The sequence below is a fragment of the Haliaeetus leucocephalus genome, unplaced genomic scaffold (genome assembly GCF_000737465.1).
Source record: "Haliaeetus leucocephalus isolate CR32 unplaced genomic scaffold, Haliaeetus_leucocephalus-4.0 Scaffold140, whole genome shotgun sequence".
Lineage (NCBI taxonomy): Eukaryota > Metazoa > Chordata > Aves > Accipitriformes > Accipitridae > Haliaeetus > Haliaeetus leucocephalus.
Genome location: NW_010972576.1, coordinates 15,261,994 through 15,285,947, shown reverse-complemented (window position 1 = coordinate 15,285,947; position 23,954 = coordinate 15,261,994). Strand labels below are relative to the sequence as shown.

Sequence of the window (23,954 nt, the reverse complement as noted above, 5' to 3'; positions counted from 1 at the left end):
GAGTACTATAAGTCAGTGTTGCATCAGGCCACCTTGGTTTGAGGCAAACAATTTTATAAAGAAATAAAGAAGGAAATAAAATTCCTTATGTTAAGAATGTCGGTACTTAGGGAAATAATGTGATAAGTAGACTACTCTGTATGAGAGAAATTGTTGTTTACTAGAAATGAGCAGCAATTAAGTTCTTACAGAAATAAGAAAAACATTTGTTGGTTCATTACCCTGTACCAGGGAGGTTGCTGTTGAGAGAATCCCGCTGTTGGTGTGGAGCTTGAAATTTCATTTGAGGCAATGTTGTGAGGTGCTGAGCACCTCTTCCTGCTGACATTCATGGGAATTGGAACTGTTGGTTACCTTGCGGGATTGAGTTTTTCATAAAGGTGAACTTTCTGGAGGCAATGCAGGAGAAAATGAGCATTTCTATTCTCCTTGGCGCTCTCATCTAATCTGCCAGTTAGGAAAATCTTCCAATCGACTTGATCTCTGTAAATCTTCTGTAGCCTTTCTTATCTCTGCAAATGATCATTTATCTAGCTCTTAAAAACTATTTCCATATTTTCCTGCATCACAAAACTGAAGACAAGCCCTGCCAAAGATTAATAGAAATCTCCTTGGTGTTTCCATTCGGTGTTGGCGTAGTATTTACTTCAGAGAAAAATGCTATGATACAGAAGGAAATTCTGTGATTGAAGACTGTCTTACAAACGATCCTGGCAGTTACTTTGCAGGATGCTTATCGATTCATTTTACACCTCAAATAAACACATATTAAACTATTAATCAAGGAAATTGATCTCTCTCATTTAAAACCAGACCTGCACCTTAAAATGCTGTTTAAGAATGTTTACCAGGATAAAGAAATCACCTTAGTTACTGGACAATAAAATTGCATTGTTAAAACCAAAAGCCTGTCAATATTAAAAGCAATCTCAAAGTACAGCTGCTGTCGGTTTATACTTCTTTTGCACTTCGCTTTATTCAGAAATTAGAGAGAGGCATAAAAGCTTAATGAAATGCCATTGATTTGGGAGCTGCAGCTGCTCAACTTAATAAGACTGAAATAGTAGATTTGATTTGTGGCCCTTTGATAATGTTTCCAAGAACTGCTATACAAAAGTCTTTGAGTCTAAATAATTGAAAAAATGTGCAAATATCACTTCACAAAGTGTGACATTTTAATGGGGAGCATTTTATATGTGTGCCTTGAGAAAGAAAGGTGATGAAAAGAAAGTTCAGCACTGTCAGGTGGCCACTGAAACCTCCCCTCACAGGCAAAGTTGGAAGGCTGGAAGATGCTGGAACATGTATGGCTTGACAAGATGCCAAGGTTAAATGCCAAGGGTACTTTATGCAATTTTGCTGCCAAGCTGTGGTCCAATGCCAACTGCGTGGCTAACTGAAACTGGTGATGTGGTTACATACGCTTTATGTGGAGTCTGACAAAATGTATTGTAGTCCATGGCTGGTATTTTTGGACCTGCATGAAATTGCATGGAAATGGATGGAGAAGCAACTTGCATAAGATTGCATGACTGTAATTGAAGAATTGGTAAGGTAAGCGCATGCATTTAGGCATTAGTCATATTTACAGGTTGCAAAGCACAACCAAAGCTGAAAATTCCACTTGAATGGGAAAATGTGTACAGTGTATTAGCAGTTTTGCTCACTTACAATCCTGAGGCCTTGTGCTTGGCTTCGTACATATGTGTCTTTCTTTAATAACTTCATAAGCTTACATATTCTTTTTTTCTCTTTTTTTACCCTCTTTCCCTCTCCCCTGCCCCACAGGACCTCCTGTAAGTACAGTGATACATTGTTGGTTCTTCCAGAATCAGGGAAAAATCTGTTAGATCCTGTTAAGATATCACCATGATAAAATGATCACATATCATCAAAAGGGAATTTTGATATTTATACTTACACAGTGTAAACACTCACTAATTATCTTGGAGCTGAATAGTTTAATCAGAAGGTTCCTTAAGAAAAAAGTCTCTAAAAAAATAAAGATTTGTATTCAGCGCTTCAGATAGCAGTGTGGATCACAATTCCACGTAAGTATGTTATGTTCATGTTCATTGCTTATGACTTGATGACAGATATTTTACTACAGTATAAAAATGTGTGAGTATGCTATTAGTCACTCTGCCTTTCACTGGGTAGTAACTTCCTCTGCAGTTACCAGAAAGTCTTAGCGTACAGGCTTCTTATTCTTTGCAGGTATACAGGCTGTCCAGCTCATTGCAGTGTAATTGCTACTGAAGCCAGTAAATGCTTGTGTAAAATGAGTATTAAATAATACTATTTAGTTTAGTGAGTTGGTTGAATCTTGGGCTAACCCTGTTTGTAAGAAAACAGTTTGTCTCTTCTGGGGTTTTATGGTGGTTTTGGTTTTCGGTTGGGTTTTTTGTTTTTTTTTTTTGTTTGTTTTGTTTTGTTTTTTGTTTGCTTTGTTGTATATTCCCAGGATAGGTCAAAAGTCTGACTTGAAGAACAGGACTAAACACATATATCTCAAATATTCATATTTGTCATGCCATCCATGTGCACCATATGGTGTAGAAGTGTGGCCATTAGAACAGTATTTCTTTTACGGTGTTTGCAGACTTCTAACTATTTTTATTTAATTTGATAGATACAGTATTTCCACAATATTTTCAGGACCAGATTATCTGTCTATTCTATGCTACATGCATGTTTGAGAATAGTGAATTAATATGTTGAATTTCTGCTGTGACCTAATGATTTTACTGTAATCTGTATATATTGAGCAGTGATACTACTTATCCTTGAAAAGTTTTGACCATGTGCTCAGCAGTTCAGAGTGGCAAATTCATTTAACAAGCCATCAATGAAAAGCCAGACTTAATGCTGCCTATATGAAAGAAACACTGGCTTCCCCAATTTCTTTTTCAGTCTTCTCATGAAACACAAACGACCATAAATCACGATACAAGTGGTTTTCCTGTAGCAAGACAACGTGGCAAGAGTTCATGATGTGCCTCATTATGAATGTCTTTGACTTCACCTCCCCACTGTTTTAGTATAGGTCCATTTAAAACAAAACAAGAAAAGTCTCAATTGTGACAATATTAACACAAACGTGAAATAGCTCCCAAAACTGAATAATATTAAGAAGTATCTGACTTAAAATTCCAACTTTCATACTCAAAACTTACAAGACTTCATCTTGCTGACAGGCAGTAAGGGTTTAAGTTGTTACAAGGCCTTTAAAAATGTAATTTCTGTTCCTAATTCACTTTTTCACTTTGATAGACACTTGTGGTCTGGCTAGGGGCAACTGTTGTGAACATAGTTATTGTTTTCACCTGGGAGACTGTGGTGATCATTTTCATTTTAAATAGCAAATATTTGTATATCCCACATAGCACTGCATGGAATTATGTGTATATTGTATTTTCAAAGGCTACTGCAGTGCTCTGTTTATTTTCCTTGTACATGACTACTGAGTGTCACATGTAATAACAGCCAAAGGCTGGGGCTTTCAATTTTTTTTTATGATCTGTTATAGCATTCTCAAATTTCTTCTTTGCCACCTATGTTCTAGTGGTAGCCTATGTATCTAATACTTTATTGCCTAAGCACTAAACCTTTTTTTCTTTTAACCACATATTGCCCTTCAGTCTACATGCATAATTCTCTTCATAACAAAAGGAATTTCAGTGACCATCAGAAGTAGCCAGTAGCCTTTCAATTAGAGGGTTTATTTAAGTTAAAACATGTAATTTCCATTGCCAAAGCCTCATTTCTTCACTGTGTAGTACCTATTTCATATTTATTTGTTTGTAATATCACATATTAAAAAATCAATCAATATGCAAATTATAATTTGCCAGTAATGTACTCTGCATGTTTGTTGTCATGTGTCATGACTGTGTTGTTAATATGTGTCATACCATTTCATCTCATTCAACCAGGGTCTACCAGGGCGAAATGGCTATCCGGTAACTCATCATATATTTATGATAGTGTATATTACTCTAAAATCCTGTTGTATTCTGGTTTTTCTTTGTTACTGTCAAAAAGACCTTTTTTCTGTTTCTCAGATGCCTAGAAAATGTAGGACTTTCCTTTATAAACAAAACAAACTAAAAAGCCTTTGATAAGTTTTGCAAAAGAACCTGAGTGTTTACAATGCATAAATGCAATGCACTGGTTGTTTGACAGTGTGTATATTTTGTGTTGAGTTTCTGCATTCTTGCATACAAAATAAATTTTTTACTCTAATTTAAAAAAGAAAAATTCTTTAGCAAGATACTGCATCTCAATTTTCCATATTAGAAAGCTGTACAGCTGCCATTTGGAACCTCTAAGTCCTTTCTTTTAATTATGTCCTGTTTCTCTTGGCTGCTTCATTCAATGCATTTTGAGCAAAGTAAAATACTATTACAGAGGTCCTAGCAGTTGGCTGCATTGTCTATCACAGGGTAATTTTCTGATAATGGATGGAATTCATTTTTCTGTCAGTTTCATTCATATCTTTAGGATTTAATGCCTGAAAAAAATAATATATGAAATAATGCATCTTTCTAAAATCTATTAATAGTATATCTCTTTCAAGTAGTCAGACAAGCTGACTGCAGTGTCCCACTCAAGGAAAAAAGTATACACCTACTGTCATGTGTGTATTAGAAATCAAGTGACAAAATGTGTTAGTGGATGCATTTCAGAGACAATACATATGCACAACATAGTGACTGTTGAAGTATGATAATGATCTTATTTAAAGCACTTGATAGTATAGCTTGGAGGGCCCTCCCGTACTGATTTGCCTATGTATTTCAGACAAAAGATGCCTTTTTTTTTTCAGCGAGTTTTAGAAATGTTTCTGTTGGTAAATAGAAATTGCATGCCTTGAACACCTGCAGGTAGATGATAATTTCATAGAATCATAGCATCTCAGTATGCTTTGAGTTGGAAAGGACCTTTATAGATCATCTAGTCCAACCCCCTGCCATGGGCAGGAACACCTCTCATTAGACCAGGTTGCTCAAAGCCCCATCCAGCCTGACCTCGAACATCTCTAGGAATGGGGCACCCACAGCTTCTCTGGGAAACCTGTTCCAGTGTCTCACCGCCCTCATCATAAAAAATTTCTTCCTTATGTCCGATCTTAGCCTATCCTCTTTTATTTTAAAATTGTTGCCCCTTGGCATGTCACTACAGGCCTTGGTAAAAAAAAATAATCTCTTCACCTTTCTTCTAAGCCCACTTTATATATTGAAAGGCTGCAATAAGGTCTCCCCGGAGCCTTCTCTTCTCCAAGCTGAACAACCCCAACTCTCTCAGCCTGTCTTCAGAGGAGAGGTGTTCCATCTCTCTGACCATTTCTGTGGCCCTCCTCTGGACCTGCTCTGACAGGTCCATGTCTTTCTTATGCTGGGGGGGCCCAGAGCTGAACGCAGTACTCCAGCTGGGGTCTTACCAGAGCAGAGTAGAGGGGCAGAATCACCTCCCTCGACCTGCTGGCCACACTTCTTGTGATGCAGCCCATTTCAAACCTTTTCTCTGGGCATCTTCTGTAGTTGCAGAGTTTTCTGAGAAATGTTACCAATGAAACATCGTCCAGTGCCTGTCTTTACTATTACAAGTAGTTGCAAGTCAGCTGGTGAGGAATCGATCATCAGTATCAAGAAACCTGCTTGGATATACTGAAACCATTGTCAGGTTTCAGAGTACACATTCCAATTTCATTTAGAGTGCTTAATCTGTGTAGATGCGTGCACAAGTGTGTGGAGGAGAAGATGGAGTGAAAAGCTTGCTAAAAAACCCTTTTTTGGTCATCATCCAGCTGTGAGCTCTGTATACAAAGACTAGGATTTAAAAGGAAAAAGACCCACAGTGACAACAAACCAGCCCTTAGGCTCTTAGGTCATGGCTTCTGTGGAAATTAAGTATCTGTGGTGTTCGTCATTCCAGTTAATGAGCTTAACCCACAAGGTGAAGTTTATATTGTGCAAAGCACAAAAGCCTCGTACATTTAACTTCTTGGCCTAAAGTGTAAGTTGAGAAAATGAGTGAATGTGTTAGTGATGGACTCATGCGTGTTTTGAAGGCTTCACGGGGACAGTTTGAAAATATAATTTTCTTTAGAGCCTGAAGGCCCAGTCCTTTGTCTTGGTCCAGCTGCTTTCTTGAAGAGATTTGTCGTGGGATCTGAAGACAATAAAGGTTCTTGGAAGCCATGTTATTGAAATTGCTGAGTCTAATAGTGGCATTGTTATGGGCAAAGTTTAGTCTGAATGCATTTCTGTGCATGCGTGCAGCCATCCGTGCATGCACAGGCAAATGTGTGCCTTCAGTAGTGCTTAGCACTGATTGAACACTTCTTCCTGCTTGAAAATGACTGGGAATAGAATTTGGCTTTGGTTCTTGAAAGTCGTCACTTGGCTGGCTGTTTCAATCTTTTCAGTTACAGTCATATCCTCCTGCTTTGAATGGGAAATATGTAACAGCAAGTACAATGCACTTTAAAAGTACTTATACAGTCCTGTAGAGCTCTATGAAAAGGCTATTAGCGTTTAAAGTTATTTCTCTAGAGTCCTATTTAACTCCTGTAGAAACCTTATTGCTTTAATCTTTATTGGATTTTATAGAATATTCTGTGAGGATAGTGAGCTATATCTGCCACATATAACCTAAAAAGCTCTCTGCTCAATAGGTCAAATCATAATGCTGCAATCTCACAAAAGCTGGTGGCTGTTTTCTCCCAGACTTCTGTTTTCATTGTCTGTGTTCATTCTAATTTTAAAGGTACCTTAAGAAATAATAATAATAAGAGTAAAAGGAATTACAGTGAGAAGTCTAAGTTCCTGGGAAGATATGGTATCAAAAGTCAAGAAAATAAGCTGGACTTACTGCTAATGAGTACCACAGTTATTAAGGGGTTTATAAGACCATGATTAACTGGTTATTATGTAAGGCACCATGAATACTATAAAAAGTGTACACTGGTACAGCTCCTTTTTTCCCCTCATTAAAAGCTTTATATAACAGACAGTGACCAAACTCAGAGTTTTAACTCTTTCAACTTGAGTTTAAAATTGAAATAGGCTATCACATCATCTTAAATAAAAAAGAACAAAAGAGTGCACAAACATTAGAGAATGAGAACACAGGCATTTGTTGCAGGGTTTTGTATGACAATGTCACTTCAGAAATAATGCTAGAACTTCCAAAAAAAAATAAAACCCAACAAAAAAAACCCCAACCACTACAAAACCCCCAGCAGCTTATGAATGCAGTGAAGAGGCCAAGTACACAAACCATGTAATCTCTGCAGGGGAAAAAGAATCTTACAAGCTGGTTGAATAGGTAGAAGTTATTTACTATTTTCCATTGAAAAACTGAAGCAGACCAGGAAAATTTTTCCTACCCTTTTTCCCAAGCTGGGGTACAGATCAAGCTCAACATCCAAGTAAATCATCCTGGAAGTTGTTGCATATATGGCTGTAAAGCTGCACTATCTTCAGAATAAAGTGTCAGAATATGAAGATGCCCATATAGCATTGCTTCATAGAAGAGGGGACCAGGGAAATTTCTCCTATATCTACCCATGATGTCAGTCTGCAGAGCACCTGATGCATTTACAAGACTTATAAGAGCTGTGGAGGGTTGTGGCTACTCCAGGTGACCATGTGGATTGTATTAAATCCCATTTCTCTTAACACCCTTGTTTCATCTTCAAGAAATGTAGACAAATTCCTCTCTTGCAGAAAAGAATGTGTCTAAATTGGAGATTGTTCTCCTGTAACTGTAAAATATCATCACTTGCTCATACCTGAAATGTAGATCTTTGAAATTTCACCTGTCATTTCATTTAAAGTTTTCCTAGCTCTTGAAAGACTTAGCTCTGAATCGTGAAGATAACAAACTGGCAAAGCTTACGACTACAGGTAGAGAATTCCAATTATTCTTTAGCCTGTTATAATTCATTGTAGCTTAGAAAATGTCTTTATCATCACACTTCTGATTTTTGCACCCGTAAAAATATGTCCCAATATACCATAAGACAAACTGTCATCCCGATATGTAAAGAACCTCAGGTTGCTCTTAGAAGGCTCTGATTCCCTCTCACTCCCCTTTCTGTTCCTGTATTACTAAAGGTGAAGAAAATTCCAGGTAGAACAGAGAACGGCTGTGAGGGGCTTGAGTTTGGAGAAATAGGCCTGGTGTGGAAGAACATGAAAGCTACTGTTGTGAGAAATTGGAAAAAGGCATTTTATTGTCCTGCTGTGTTGCTTTGTCTTTGGTGCTTCGTATTTCATTTTCTGCTGGGTCCCCAGTTAGAGGTTGGGGCTGTGCAGGCAAATGTGTAGTAAGTAGCAGTGTCTGTGTAGGTACGTAAAATTAATCCCATCCAAATGCAAGTTTTTCGACCTCAGATACTATGGCAGCTCAGTTGCTATGAAACGAACATCACTAGAATAATCAAAAGAGAAGAAATTAGCAAAGATAGAGAGCTTTTAATCTGTGATTAAGCACAGCCTATGGCAGTATTGAGCATTTCTGCAGCAGCTGTGGTATTTCCAGTAGCTGGTCAGGTCTCCCCTTTTTCACAGTTGTAGTAAAATATACATGTCTAAGCTCAAGGAGCGGCTATGTCGGTTCCTGACCTTACCCTGAGGATTTGGCTTGGTGATCCTATAGAAGTTCCCCACTCTACAGCATTTCTTTTTCTCAACAGGTGTCTTTGCAGACCACCTTTTATTTCTGGCATTCGACCAAAGCAATGTCTTAAACATGTACCAGCAAAACTTTTGCAATGAATTTCAGGTTTGGTAGTGAAGCATTGATAACTAGTTCAACTTTTAAATTTTTTTTTTCTTTTTAAATACACAGAAAATTCAAAACATCTGGAATCTCAAAAGCTTCTTTGTGCTGTGATTTTAGTATGCATTTTCTCAGTTCTATGTACTTTATCCTTATTTTTAGTCCTGGCAGAGGCGAGTGGCTTGGGAGACATGAGGTTTTCAGTGGATCCATCTGCCTCAAACTACTTGCTTGTTCTCAGGAAACAGAGAGGATCCTCTGCTTTCTTCAAAGAGATACTGTTGGTCAGCTGTCCATCTCAAAAGGTTACTGGGTTTGCAGATTTCTGTATTTGTAACCATGTACTCCTTGCCCATCGTTCCAAAAGGTTGCCAGCTGATGCCAGTGCTGGATTCAGCAGGAAACAAGTGACTACTCAGGATGAGTATAAATAAGTCCTTAGACCTTTTTGTCTTATTTCACATAACCATTTTCCATTAATACATTCACCTCAACAAATTGGAACTCCAAATGGTCTTGCCATGGTTCACCAAAACTCTGTATACAAGCCATTTTTGGTGAGTCTTCCAAGAACATACTTCAGCTCATATGGAGTGTAATACTAATCTGCCACAGCCAGTCCCTAAACTTCTTTGTATGCTGTGCACAAGTGCTACAGTCCTGTCGCAGAAGCTTATAACGAGAGTTGGACTTCTCTATTGTAGTCAGGCCAGCAAGTGCAGGAGTAAGAGCTGGGGGGATATGGCATTCAGTTTCATTCTCACACGTGAAATTTAAGCCGGCTTTCTACAGCTGTAGGCAAAGGATGCTTTCAGTCTTTTCCATGGATACATCTGTCAAGTGCAGCACTCAATGGTAGCTGTAGCTACTGGTATTGATCGTTCTAAGTGATGGATATCAGTATGACTTTTTTCAAGCCATACCTGTGTTATGTGATGTGAGACTTGAACAAAGGTCAACCAGAGGTGGGTCACTTGCTTAATTACGAATTTTGCCTTGATATCAAACCGTAGATATGGCCCTAATTGCAGTTTTGAACTGCAGTATCAAAAATTGCATTCTGGCAGTTAATATTCTGATAAGTAGGAGATAAAGTCCACCCTGTAAAAAAAGTGAGTTACACCTTTCTTGCTTGCAGCTGTTGCCATCCTCTAGTATTGTTTAATAGGCCTATAGTGGCAAGCTGTGTTGAACGGTTTCTAGAAAACTTCAGTGGCAAATCAAAAATCTTCCTAACAGTCACGACACAGTGTATCAGAATTTCTCAATAATACAATACCAGAATCCTCAACAGTTACACTGTTCCCAGATACATGGTTCAATTTAAAGAGGTGCAACACACACTTGCTGCTAAGCAGATTAACTGTAGTATTTTTGTGCCATGAGAACCAGAGGGAAGCTGTGAGAATGTGGTAATTTTTCAGAAAAATACTGTAGCTGAGGACATACTCAGCAAGTAAACTTCCAGTTTTTCTTAAAAATTGTGGGAGAGACTCTAAATTCCCATGGCTGTCTAAGTAATAACTGTGGCCTTTGCAATGATGTCAGTCACGTTAATACGATAATGTTTTTATGACCTTCACATCTATAAAGAATATGTAATACAATTCTTCAGTTTAATTTCTTTGTATGCCAATTTTTTGTAGTTATTGAAGATAATCACAGAAGTTGACTCAAAGAGAAAACTTTGAGACCTCTTAAGCTTACAGTTGCTATTGGTTTGTGTCACAGATGACAACTGAAGCTACACATCAGAACATGTTTATTAGCTTCTTATAAGCCAGTTGCCATTTTGAATGAACCATGGGCTGAATCCTTTCATCTGTTACATTCATGTAATGATGAGTGCATAAGTAAGAGAAGGCAGTGTTTATTTCTGCAACTCCCTGGAGTATGCTCAGTGTGCCCCAAGCTGTTCCATATCGGTGACACTGATAGTGAAGAAACACCTGCCTCATCTGCAAAAGCCAGCAATATAAAAAGATATTTCTACCCTTTTCCTCACTTGCAATTATAAAAAGAAATTGCCATAGATAAGCTAAAGTAGAAACTTCACATGGTGACTTAAGAAAATTACTTGTGCTGCAATAAATGCCTCCCTACATAGCAGGTTCTGGTTTAAACTCATTAAACTTTCTAAATTATTTTAGTCCATTTTCGATTACAAATAAGGATGTAGAAAATTAGTAGAATAATAAAACAACATTATAATAGATAACCTCGATGTATCATTAGTAATATGGACAATTGTTACCATATGCTGGATCTGCCAAGACCTTCTTTAAACTAGCAATTTCCATCTCAGATGCATGGACAGACAACTCCTGTATTGTCAAATCCACATCTCTGCATGGCACTTTCTAGATGTCAGTGTGTGGTGAGAACTGAGCACATAATGCTAGGATACTGTGAGCTAGTGTGAATCAGTGTAGTTTAGATTCACAGCTGACAGTTCAAAATGATACAACCCCATATATCTATCTGACAAACACAGAATTCTAGCTGATGGCAGATAGATTGGACAGGTGTAATTTAACAATTAAATGTCTTTTTGCAGTATTTTCCTCTGCAGCTTTAAAAATTACCCTCTTTCATAATAAAGCATGTATAGGTAGAGAAAGGAATTAAGCTGGTTTGTCATTTATTTGACAGTATACATAAATTTCTGGTCTCTCTAGGTTACTCTACTGAGTTCAGATTGGCAGCTAAGCAGGTGGCATGCAGAAGACTGTAGTTATGATTTTAACATTTATGCTTTGGCAGGCATAATTAATGCTCGAACTGCACCTAAGTTCATTCATACTTTCCTTTTGTTGGGCATGCCACTTGAAATTTCCCAGTCATTTCCACACAACGCACAATGTAACTCTCTAGTGTAACAGTAATAACTTTATTTATGAAACAAACTACCTCCGAGCAAAATTTTGCGTTCCAAAGGAATTGTAATTCTAGGCCTTATTTCTCAATTTGTGTTTGACAATTGCACGTGGATGTAGTGAGTAAGCAGTGATAGTTAAAAATGTCTCTTACAATTTGCCTGAACTGTCACTTTCTCACAAGAAGTTTTGGGATTCAAAGAAAATGTTAAATCACTTACAGTAGAAATCTTGTATTTAATTACTACTTATATCTGTCACAAATGGGAAGGGAAATCCCAAACCATCCTATAAGAATTCTTCAGTCATCAATTCCTTCACCTTGAAGGAGGGTTGCAAACATGATGCATCATTTTCTTTCACGCTGGATTTTTCGTCTGGACTTAGGATATAGCTGAAAGATATGTCAAACATCACTACCCATACAGCTCCCAGATGAATATTCCTATGTGGGAGTTTAAGTGCATTGTTGATCCTAGCTGAGGTCAAGGGGTTTGGAATTTCATTGAAGAAACTTGTTCCTAAATCGCTAGACTAGGTGGTTGGATTCTGTAACTTCCAGAAAGTGCATGGTGGAAGTGTTTTCTCGAAGGCAGTTTGCACGCCTGCTTCCCCCTGCAATCAGTGTTCAGTTCCCATTTATGAGAGAGGTGGTATGAGGAGAGGAACATCTGGAGCAGGTGGGCACCTGAATTGGTTCTTCTTACAAAGCTGAATGAGGAACTTTTCCCCCACTGGGAATCAAAAAGTTCTTTCGTACGCCTGTAGTGGGCCTCACACTGCTTAGCAGCATATGGTAATTACACCAGAAATGATTTGGCTAGCATTTGTTCAGCTAATAAGGTTCTCAGCTCTATGTTTTGGGGTTTCTTTTTTAATACCAGAAATTAGCTGGTAGAACAAAGCCTTAAAGTACGTTTTCTCCATTCCTGGGGATCTTTGGGATGGGCACATTTAGTGTACATCTTGCCACTTGCATCACAAGGAATCAATACTAAGGTGTTGTTTGGACTGCCCTTGTTTTTTGATTTCTGAGCTACATGTATGCATATTGAAATCAAGATTAGTTAAAGCAGTTTCTGAAAGCAAACATACTTGTCTGGTAGGAAAGATTTATACAAGCGGTGTGGAATGTCAGTTGGAAGTTTTTTCCATGACTGTGTAGGATACAGATCATAAATCACCCTCACAAAAGGGTTCTTCCCCCCCCCCCCCCCCCTTGGCTTAAGGTAAAGCAATTAACATTTATTATTTTTTCTAATAATGAGATCTGCACGTCCTGATAATCTAGCAGAGGACCATTGAGTTAAGAATTCTTTTTGGATTATTTTGTACATGTTCATGGTAGCTATTCCCAGTATAAATGAGAGGAATTTAACCCTTTGCTGCTTTGCCTCACAAAAGGAGCATGATGAAAGCAATCATGCAAATGAGCACTCATCGGTTGAAAAGAATATTAAGTTTTTAATGTAGAAATCAGTTTCTTGCTGCTACATGATATTCTTATCAAAATAAACTGCTGTTTGCTTCTGCTTGGAAGTCTGGAATTCTTAGCAAGTGAAGTAAAACCAGGAAAAATTTGGAAATGTTAGAAGTTACACTATTCTTTCTGTAACAGTGCCGTATTTTACCAGATCAATTGCAACTAAGATGAGCAAATGTAAGGGTAGATTCTTCTACTTTTCTTCATATTGAACAACATTTACTCAGACAAGCAATCCCCCAAATAAGTACTGCTTACTATGGGAGGGCAAAGTGGAATTGGGACCTATGTGGAGAAAAAATTAGGAGACAAATGGTGCTAAGGAAGTTCTTTATTTCTCAGTGCACAGATTTTTGTGAAACAGAAGTTGCATCACTGTAGTGGAGTTCAAGGTTTCCATTCAAATTCATATTTCAGTTCAGTAGTGTTAGACAGGTATACTGAGTTTTTTGCCTCCAGCTGTTGGAATGATCTTAGTTTGCCACTTGCAGTTAGTTTCAGAGGGTGATGTTAGTAATAGTACAGTTTTCCATAGCTGAGAGTGAAGGTTGAAGGAAAGTGCTCCAAAAGTACCAAGAGTAACATACAGCGGTTCAGTGACTTTTGTCATGCGTAACATAGTATGTGCATTCCTAGTCATTAAGAAAGTGCAAGTGTAGGTTCCTTTTTTTAATAGGAATACTCCTGAGTGACGCCTGTGGTTTTCATTCAGGTAGTCTGACTGATTAGTCAGTCTCTGAAGAGAAAATGACCTCAACATTTCCACTTCCAGCTGCATGGATCAATTATCCTGATTTTTTTTAATCCACTCTGCATGTGATAGGAGAGATCTCATTTTAGGTCTCTGCCCTTAGGGTATGTAAAGTGTAATCTGGTATTGCCATCACATACAAATTGTTTCTCCCTAGATGGGAATGCAAAGAAATACATTTTTGTTCTTCATGCTGTCACCAGCTTCTGCAAAATTCCTTTTATAATCTTGAAAACCAGATATGTCAGAAGAAAGTAATGAAAATGTTTTATTTTGATATATTCATGTGTGGATCCACAAAACTCAAAAGAATAATCTAGAGATTTTGAGATTAAATGAACTAATGACATTGGTAAATGCTTTAGGATTTTAAAAGCTGTTTCACTGAACTATATTCTGTCTTTGGATTCACCTGTTAAGCTCTGGTGAACTTCAGTTTAACTTGGATAATTTGACTGAAATAAAAAAAAATGGGTGAAAGGAGTGTATGATTTGCTGGAGCATGGCTCAGAAAGGCACAGGTATGAAATATTTGGATTTGCAGGTTTTCTTGGCTGGGGGGTAGCCCATGTTCTGTACTGTAGGTTGATCAGATTTCAGTAACTTCTGTTTCCTTGGTTAAATGTTTTGTTGGTTGAGTTTGCTTGTTTCTGTTTGTGCAGCCGTTGTCAAGGAAGAAGGAAAGTCTTCTTTTCTGACTGTGCAGTGAGACACTGGCTCTACTTGGAGTTAAAAAGGGATTTTGGAATCAAAGTAGAAAAATCTCTGAATTTGTTTCTAGATAGGCAAGCTTCAAAAAGCAGATATATGAGTACGGAGAAACTTAGTAGCTTTTCCTAAATAGCTTGAGGGGGAAAACAGGCACCCACTCAATAGGAAGATTTTGTGGAGATGTGCTTTTGTTCTCCAATGTAAAAAAAACCACCACCACCACCACAAAAGAAATTCTGCTTCTTTTCGCATAAATTTCAAAAATGCATAAATAGAATTTGCCATAAAAGAAAAAGGATTGTCAGGAGAAGTTGTTTGGAAGTTGGGCCTGTGTATGTCCTTTCACCTACAAAAAAAGAAAGAACTGCAGAAGCAGGTTGAAGCAGCATTGCTGCTGAGGCTCTGAATTAAAATGACGCGATTCTTCCAGCATCCTCTCAGTAGCCTCTGTCGAGCCAGTTCTGAGCAAACCAAAATTCCCTTTAGATACTCCATCTAGCTGGTGAACATATGGCTCCAGGCTTTCCCCTTCATGGCTGCTTTATTGTATTGACTCATTATTGACTGAGTTTCTTTTCTTCCTCCTTCCTCCTCTGTCTTTTGCTCCATTTCCTTAGCCAGCAATACAGTTTCTAGGTCCCTCAAATCTTTTGGCAGCCAATATGGTGTTGCAGCTACACTCTTTAAAGCACCTTCTTACTTCTGATAACACTTTTTTTTCTTTTTTTTTATGTAAGGCTCAGCATTTTTCCCCCCTCTTCAACCCCTTTGATACTTGCTCTTAGTGACATATTGAAAAGCAGAAAGGTCTTAAGTTTTCCCAATAATGTCTTATAAAAATAGTGGCACCAATAGAAAGGTTATCCTATCTCAAACATTATCTCCTATCCAGACACTATTCATTGTCATCTTCCAGCCACAAGTTATACCTGGACTTACAGTAAAGAACACGCAGCTTCTCTTCTTGCTCCTCTTCCTCATCCTCCACACTCTTGTGAATAGGTCAGTCGGCTACTTCCAACCTTCTAATGAACTTCCAAATGTTTAAATTACAGTGTCCAGTGTTTTGCTTGAAAGGCCATTAGGTCTGAGGTCGGTGGGACAGGACATTAAGGCAGTAAACGGGGTAGCTTTCAGCTCCCCGGTTAAAATAATTTAACTAGTAAAAGCACAGACTTGCAAGTGAAGATGCTGTATGCCTGTCTGAGCACTTTATGTGATTTATAAACTTTGTTATTACATGCTTAATGATTTTGTTTTCATAGTCACAGTAGTAGATGTTGCTTCTGGAAACCAAGTTTTGGTACTGATCATGGCAAGATTTATGTGAAAATTTTTCTTCAAGGGCTAGAAATAATCCTTTCTTAAAATACAAATTCTTTCATTGCTACATCCCTCTTTTCCTGTTAAATTGGGGAAATAGAACAGGTGGTACCTCATTAAAAACTATATGGGGAAACACTTCAGAAAGAAAAAATGAGAAATATTGTAGTGCATCCCTGAATTCTGCTTTATTTCCTGGAATGAAATAATCTTTTAAAGTGTGCTTCATATAGTTTTTTCCATCATGATTTATGCTTTTTGAGAATTTACTGTTTCCAAGTTATTTTGGAGGTGACAGAGTTGTATGCAGCACCATCAACTTTTAGTGAATGATTTAGGTTATTGTGTGTTTAAGACAACAGTAGTGTCTTTAACCTAGCTGCATGCATATTTGTGCCTTTTATATCTGGTAGATACATGACAGAAGTATCTGAATGGGCTTGCATGTGCAGAATTTTATATTCCAGTATTTGAGCACATATGGCAGCACATAGCTGAAAGCACTTGCTTTGGAGTTTAACACAGTGCATCTGCACAAGTTTTTTTCTTATGTTGTATCCCAGATGGAAATACTGCATTTAAGGACTAGGACTAGGTATGAACATTGACATTTTGGTAATCCTGGAATTCTTCAAAGCTTTCTTTGACCACAATAGTCAAAAGAGATTGGGGTTTTTATCTACGCGTTTATTTATAAACACTTCAGTACCTTGGCTTTTAGTTTTGTTCTCTTTTAAACCCTTTGTAACTGTTCTCTTCTCCTCTTTTATGGAGATGTATCCACTCTGATTGATCTCCTTTGTTGTAAGTCAAAAGGGAAGTATCTCTACGGCAGCTGTATTTTTTTCTTAATTCCCTGGGAGCCCCATGCAAAATATGTGCCTCTATAGGCAGATAAAAGAGTGTGATGGTCAGTATAAATCAATTTACATACCTGCTCTTGAGTTTTGCTAATCTGCCAAAGCTGATGGTTCCACTGAGGGAAGGTCAAAAATTGGCCTCTGAAAGTTAGTTTCTATGGTACTGTGTTATTTACCGAAAGACTGTATTTTTATTTTTCCTTAATGGACCTCATTCCCCCTGAAAAGAGAAGATCTGTAGAAACCAAAAAAGATATTGACTGAAAGAAGTGAAATGGATTTTTTTTCATATTCTGTAAAGCCATCAAAACACAGGTAACAGGAAAGATTGTTCTTTTGTAGGGCTTCAGTGAGCAAATGGATTCACTTCCACGGTGGTGTGAGGAGACAGATTCTTCAGAATTATTCCAGGAGAACAAAAATCTAATTCATCAAAGTCATCATGCCACAGCTGTTACAACAATCTATCTCCTGCTGAATGCTAGCCAGCTAATTTTTGAGAAGTGATATTTTTCACAGTTTATTGTTTTCTCATCAACATGGCACCAACCACATCAAATATATTCACACAGTGATGTTGGCGTTGATGAATTAGCCATGTGCTTTCTATTTACGGATACAGGAGTTTCAATTTCTTCAGGAGAAACGAGAACTTTTAGGTAGAATGTAGGAGATGTCTCTCTGGTCTGTGTGTATGTTCCCTGTGTTCAAGTACTTGTTAAGCTATGCTGGAATTCAGTAGCGTAATGAAGTATTTTAATGGAAGCACATAGTTCTGCAACCCTTCACAAGACTGTTTTTATGGATGGATGAAGCATATGGGGGTAAGCACTTTAAGATCCCAATTTCAATACAGTTCATTTTTTAACAGCAGGCAGTTACAGTGTGCTTTCTCAAGTCACTGTACCATGTATGATTTGCCAAGATGAGGCAGGTTCATTTTACAATTTTTTTTTAATTTTTTCAACTCCTGAAGAAGTATCTGAGTATCAGTTAGATGTTTCATATTTGGAGTTTTGGTCTACAGTAAACAATGTTAGTCAGTGGTAAATAAATGAACCAAAACAAAACAGAGTCCGCATGACTCCATTCTTTACTATAGCTTGAACTATGTTGCTCTTAACTCTTTCTGGGGTCAAGAGTAGTTTCCCTTTGCAATAATTTGTCATACAGATATGACTATACAAATGTTGCAGATGCTGGTGAGATGTATAGGCTACAAGGAGAAAAACAATGTCTGTCTGGAAATAATCTCCTTGCTAGCCTGATGTATGAAAACAACAAAGGTGCTTCACAGTTTGGGGTTTACAGTCATACTTGGCCCTTTTTTCCTATATATTTGCGATGTGCGCAATGTTGGCCATGATAAATAGAAGGATGTCTGCCTATATTCTTTTAGAAGAGTTTGTTCCAACTTCAATCTACCCAGTTCTTTCTCCTGTTATTTTTACATATATATTTCAGCAGGAAGAGCAGTCATAGTGCTCAGATACTCAAAAATGCATCTGCACCACAAGAAACTGCCCGTCAGATTTTCTGCATAGACTATAAAAATAAAAAGTATCTCAGCAATTATTTTTCAGCTGTCAAATATGCTTTTGAAAAGCTGTGACTATAATTTTTCTTGCATAGAACTCTTTGTACTCCCTTATTGTTACCATATGCAGCGCTTTTTTTCATAGTTCAGCCACTCTCTGAATAGCCAAACTCTGAACAATTTTTATTTCTCTAAATTGCTTTCTTCTAAACATAACCAATCCATCTTATAATTGCAAAGGAGCTATTAGAGTATTCAGACTGCATGTAGGGCTCCCAGCTAGGAGTCTTGTGATCTGGAGTGACGTTGCTCCAAGGAAAAGTTTTAGAGACTGTACCTGGGGGGGTTTTTTGAGTCTTGAAAACTGTCCCTCATCTTCCATCTTGGTCTGTTATTGATGATTTCCATCATCTAATTTAGGCTAATATGGACACCAGAGCCACTTAATGAAATTCATAGCTTCAGGTTGCATGCCCATTTGTTTCTTGAAATACAAAGAAACTAAAAAGTATGAAAAAATGCAAACATTTTCTTTTCTATAACAAGAACAGCAAAATACATGTAAGATTCCTGCCAGCTCTGCTTGGCAGCTTACTATTAGCATTGGCTTATTGCTCTTACTGCTTTACATGTGCATGCTGCATATTTCTCTGTACTAAAGGCACTACAATTGACAGGTGGTTTAAAATATAAATTGGAACAACTTCTAATTACCTTTATGCTCATGAACTGAAGTCTCAATGCTGAGAGCCTAGTCTAGGCATGATGTAGCTTTTCTGGCTGATGGAGGTGCACTCTGGAGCCTTAATCATGGTGCTGCTATTCTTCATTCTCCAGATTTTATCTGAGTCTCTTCTATGCTTCCAGGGTATGCTTTGAGATCCTTATTGGCTTCATAAAGGCAATTTTGTAGGAGCTTTTGATGAGAGAGTTAATACCTGGCTTGCAACCAAATGAGAGATTTCTGGAAGTACAGGAAGAGGCTATTAAGGGCTTAAGAATGCACCCTTCCCTATCCCTTTCCCTTTCCCGTGTATTGGGGAAGGTGTACTCAAATCTTGAATGCTTAATTTTGCATCAGTGTTTTGAATGAGTCTAGGAGAAGCAAGATGTTTCTTCTGAAGGCTGAATCGAATAAAGTCTCTAGCAGTTCAGATGGGATCTGTAAGTTGCTGGTCAAGAAGATCAAGCAGCCTAACAGTGCTGTGAATTCTGTTGGTTTTTGAAAAAACTTCATTTAAAATTTTAAATTCCTACCTCGGAATACATTTATACTTACTTTGCGGTCTCCAGGTGATGATCCATCTAGGTGAGTTTTATGTCTCAGGTAGTAACTAATATGAACTGCTTGGGGGAAGAATTCAGGAAATTCTGAAATGGACTTCTTTGAAAGAGTCCTGTAGTGCTTCATTTGTCTTTGTCAGTAATTTTCCTTTTTGTGGTAAAAGGGTTTTAGACAGCGGGCTCAGCTCATCTTTCTTGTACTCTTGCAGTTCATTCTTCTCACAGTAAAGTTTTTCCCAGCCCAAATGATCTGGATTATTTGGGATTTTTTTAGTAATGTCCCAATCGCTGGCCAGAGAGACTTGTTGCACGTTGATTTAGTGCACTTTTTTTCTCCCAGGCTTGGAGCAAGTGACTTGTGTACCTGGGCTGTTCGCTCACATTGTTCTTAACAGCAATCACTTCCAGTCACTGAAAAAGAACCAATAATGTTTCATCAGTAGGAGAAATTTAGCTAGCTGATAAGCTTATCATACTCATTGCCTACGTAAGCTCTAAAACAAAACTTCACTAAAAAGAAATCTCATCAGACTTGCTAGGAATACTATCTTACATTTAATTGAAGTCAGCCTTGCTATACCTGTAATTAACCAAAGGAGAGAAAGACAGGCATGGAGATCCATCATTTTAAAGGTATCATGATGAGGAAACCTGACAATTGTGGGGTTTTTAACATCTATCAATCCTGAACTAAAATACGTGATTTGAAAAGGCAATGAGTCATCTTTCACCTTACCTGAACTTGGTGGGGATGATCTGCAAACCTGCTGCTTGAGACAGATTTTCCTTTTTTTTTTTTTTTTTTCCCCTCCACATAGGTATTTTTAAACTCAATCTGACATAGTAACTGGCATGCAGCTCATACAGCTGCTGTAAAGCTAGATTCCTGCTTTCTTCTGAATTTCCTATTGTATACATATTGACATAAGAGGTTTTCAGGCAGCTGCAAGTAACAATTTTAACAATCATGCTTACTGTAGATTGTTTAGAAATGTGGTATGATTTAGTCACATAATTTTACCAGGATAAGTTTCTGAATTCTGAAATGCTGCTGTGATAGTTTAAATTAGTATATCTTCAAACTGCTAAACGTGTGATCTAAAAGATTTTTTTTAAATTACTGGGAGATACCTTAAAATGTGATTATCTATTTATTTTTTTTTTTGACAGCTGAGTGGCACATCACACTCTTATTAAAGTCAATGTGAAAACTCTCTTTTAATTCAGTGCACTACGAACTGAGTCCAGAAAATACTTGTATGCTGGCCAACTTCAGCTATGGCATTGTTATGTCTCACTAGCTTTATTTGTTGGGCCAACACTGGCCATCAGAAATATTGAAATAAGCTCAGCCACTTATTTGTGGCAGGAAGTTCCAGTAAATTGAAACACAATCTAGCAAAGTGTTACTGGGGCTCTGTTAAGTTTTCTGTATTCATGTCTCTCTCTGAGATGCAGATGTTTCTGTATTAATTTTCTGTATGCAGAGCATTTCAGACACTTATGGTCTGCATTGGGAGAGAGAATTTTTTCCAAAGTACTTGATTCCACACTGAATAATCATGAAAAACAGTGAGTCATCAAAGTTTGAGAAATCATTATACATTTGGAGATGATAATTGGCCTGCTTGTAATTATTTATACACAAAACTAGAACTGGAGTAATTTGCAGTGTCAAAATTTTTCCTCATTCTTTCCACAGAGAATGTGTTTGCAACAAATACATTTCTCTGTATGTTTCCAATTAATATAAACCTACCAAAATTATGCACTGTTAAAATAGGCCAATCCATTTTATTTAAAAACAAAAAAACAAAAAAATTCCTTTAGACAGAAGGTGGTCTGCAGTTTATAAAGAAGAAATTATGTCTGTTTTCTGTTTATATGTATCTCCTTGTTCACAACTCAGTATTCTGGTGAGTATTCCTTAAATGAAAAGGATCGTTGAAGGATAAGTGGAGAAGTTAAGAGTAAGAAGATAATCCATATCTTCTTCTTTTCCTTCCTGTGGAAGATTCCTTTATCACATAGATTTCCATATGTGGTATCTTTTCTTATCTTCACTTTTCACTCAGAATTTTCTGAAGAAATGAATATTGCATTAAAGCTTCCTAAAGTAATAATACTGGCTATCTTTTTGACAGGAACACTCTAAAGGTTTCTGATGCATTTGCTTACATATACAATTTCTAACAATAACCCCTAAAATTCTTAAAATATTTACCTTCAGAGTAACCCATACATAAAAAGATACTGCTTAAATGGAAAACAACTGATTTTGTGTAGTGTTCAAAATCTGACTAAAAATATCTTTGAGAAACATTATGTTTACAGTATCCTTGAGGAGTGGAAGCTACTTTTCACAAAACCAGACCGAAATGGCACTCATATTCTCCTTCCTCCCATCTGTTGTCTCTGTCTATGTTACAGTTATCTGGTGGGTAGTTAGTGCTGAGTAAATAGTTGGGTATTATTTGGAAAAAAATCTACTGTACAAACATATTTGCTTTTGAGGATCTTGGAAAAAAGTGTATGTAGTACTGTAAGTAAATATCCAGTAATAGTATACATTTAAAAATGGTAGCGGAAACCTAGAAAGGAAATGCACAGTCCAGAAGAAACATTTTCAATACCATCTGTAGTATCTGCAATAAGCAAACAAATAGTTAGTGTACATGTCTGTTGTATAAACCTACTCATCCCCTTGTCTTTCATGATGCATTGCCTTGTCTGGTTTTCCAAAATGTTTTACAGGGATTGTGTTATAGAAGACCATGTATTTGGTACTTGTAAAAAATTACTTGCTAATCTGTGGTAGCAGTTCTTTAGAGAACAAAGCAGAAAGTAGTTTGAACTATGTAGCACACAGCTCTGGAGACAATAAAGTTTAAGTCAAAGACAGACTATAGTTTGAAGTCTTTCTTTCAAAACAAATGAAAATGTCTTTGAGTATTCCGTGAGACTTCCGGTGCAACCATGTAACAAATTTCAATAAATATTGTCACATATAGGATTTTTCTCAGTGCATCCTGAAGTAGCCTTATGTACTATTTTGGCTCATCTTTCTCACCCAGCCTGCATCAGCTGTGGAAATTCTGATTGCTTCAATTTTTGAAAAGCATTTTCTCTCTCTTTCCAACACTAGAAAGAAGTAATTGGGGAAAGAATAAAATTGCCATGTTTTGTTGTTAAAGATTTAGGGATTTTATAATGAAAAAATATTATTCATTTTCACAGTGATGACCTCTTATCTTCAGAGATAATTTTTTTTTCTCCTGTAGGGCAGTATGTCTCAAGCAAATTTCTCTTTCTTCTATTCTATAAAGCAAATCCCACAAGACTTTAGACCAAATAGTCCTGATACAAACAGAATCACGGGGGAAATTCCAATGATTTTCCATTGCAAGCAGGTGCTTCTCTTCAGCCTACTGGGAATTTCTGATTCTTCTTTACTGAGACTCTTCAAGATGCTACATGCCATCCTTTAATTCAAGTGCAGGAGCTATGTAGCATGGATAAAGAGCAGGAAAAAATTTAACAGTAGATAAAATACCTAGCATTGTAAGGGAGCATAAACAGTATTTTTCTTCTATGATAAAGAAATATTCCCTGAAAACAGTGCTTATGTGCAAAATACAAGCACTGATAAGTTGCAAGAGCTGTTGGCTGGTCCTTCTAAGCCAACGATTTCACCCATAATGAATTTTCCTTCTACAAATACTTGCATAATTCTTTTCTGTATTCATTCATCATAAGACTAATTAAATCTTTTGGGCTAAGCTTGCAGCAGACCAAACAGTTAAATTTAGCTGCTGGCCCACGCAGCCCTCTGGGGAACTTCATATACTTACCATGACCTTACTGTTGATTTAACTAGTAATATCTGTAGTTGGCTTTCTAGAAGTAAATGTATTTGTAGCCAAGGTTCAGCTCAGCCTTCGTTTTTGCACCTGCAACAGACTGTGTGTGTAAATATTACTAGATAAATATCCTGTAGTACAGTGCTAGAAAAATCTGGGAAAGCTAATAATTTGCAGACTTGCCTTGATTTTTGGAGTGCATAGTGCCATATTTAAAAATCTGATAAATAACTAAGAAAATATTAGTGTGTGCTGCATGTATGGGATCAAGAGGTGCTGAAGAAGCTTAATAATAAAAATTGTCCTGTTAATGCACTGGAAAGTGTTGCTTTCTTTATTGGATACCAGGGAAGAACCGTTCAGAGATAACATTTGAAAGATATTGTAGGTCCTCCCAACAGTCACAAACTTTCCCAGGATATCAGCACATAAAAAAGCTAGTGGTCGTGCAGATAACCAAGATGCCGGTGACTCGCTTT

General features: G+C 37.3%; 1 protein-coding gene across 1 annotated transcript in view; it reads left to right on the top strand.

Moving 5' to 3' along the window:
• The window catches only part of COL25A1 (collagen, type XXV, alpha 1), a 307,286-nt gene that overhangs the window by 164,988 nt on the left and 118,344 nt on the right, over window positions 1-23,954 (top strand). The window contains exon 4 of the mRNA XM_010561056.1: window positions 1,789-1,796. Within this exon, the coding sequence (XP_010559358.1) occupies window positions 1,789-1,796 (8 nt within the window). The remainder of the gene's footprint in view (window positions 1-1,788; window positions 1,797-23,954) is intronic.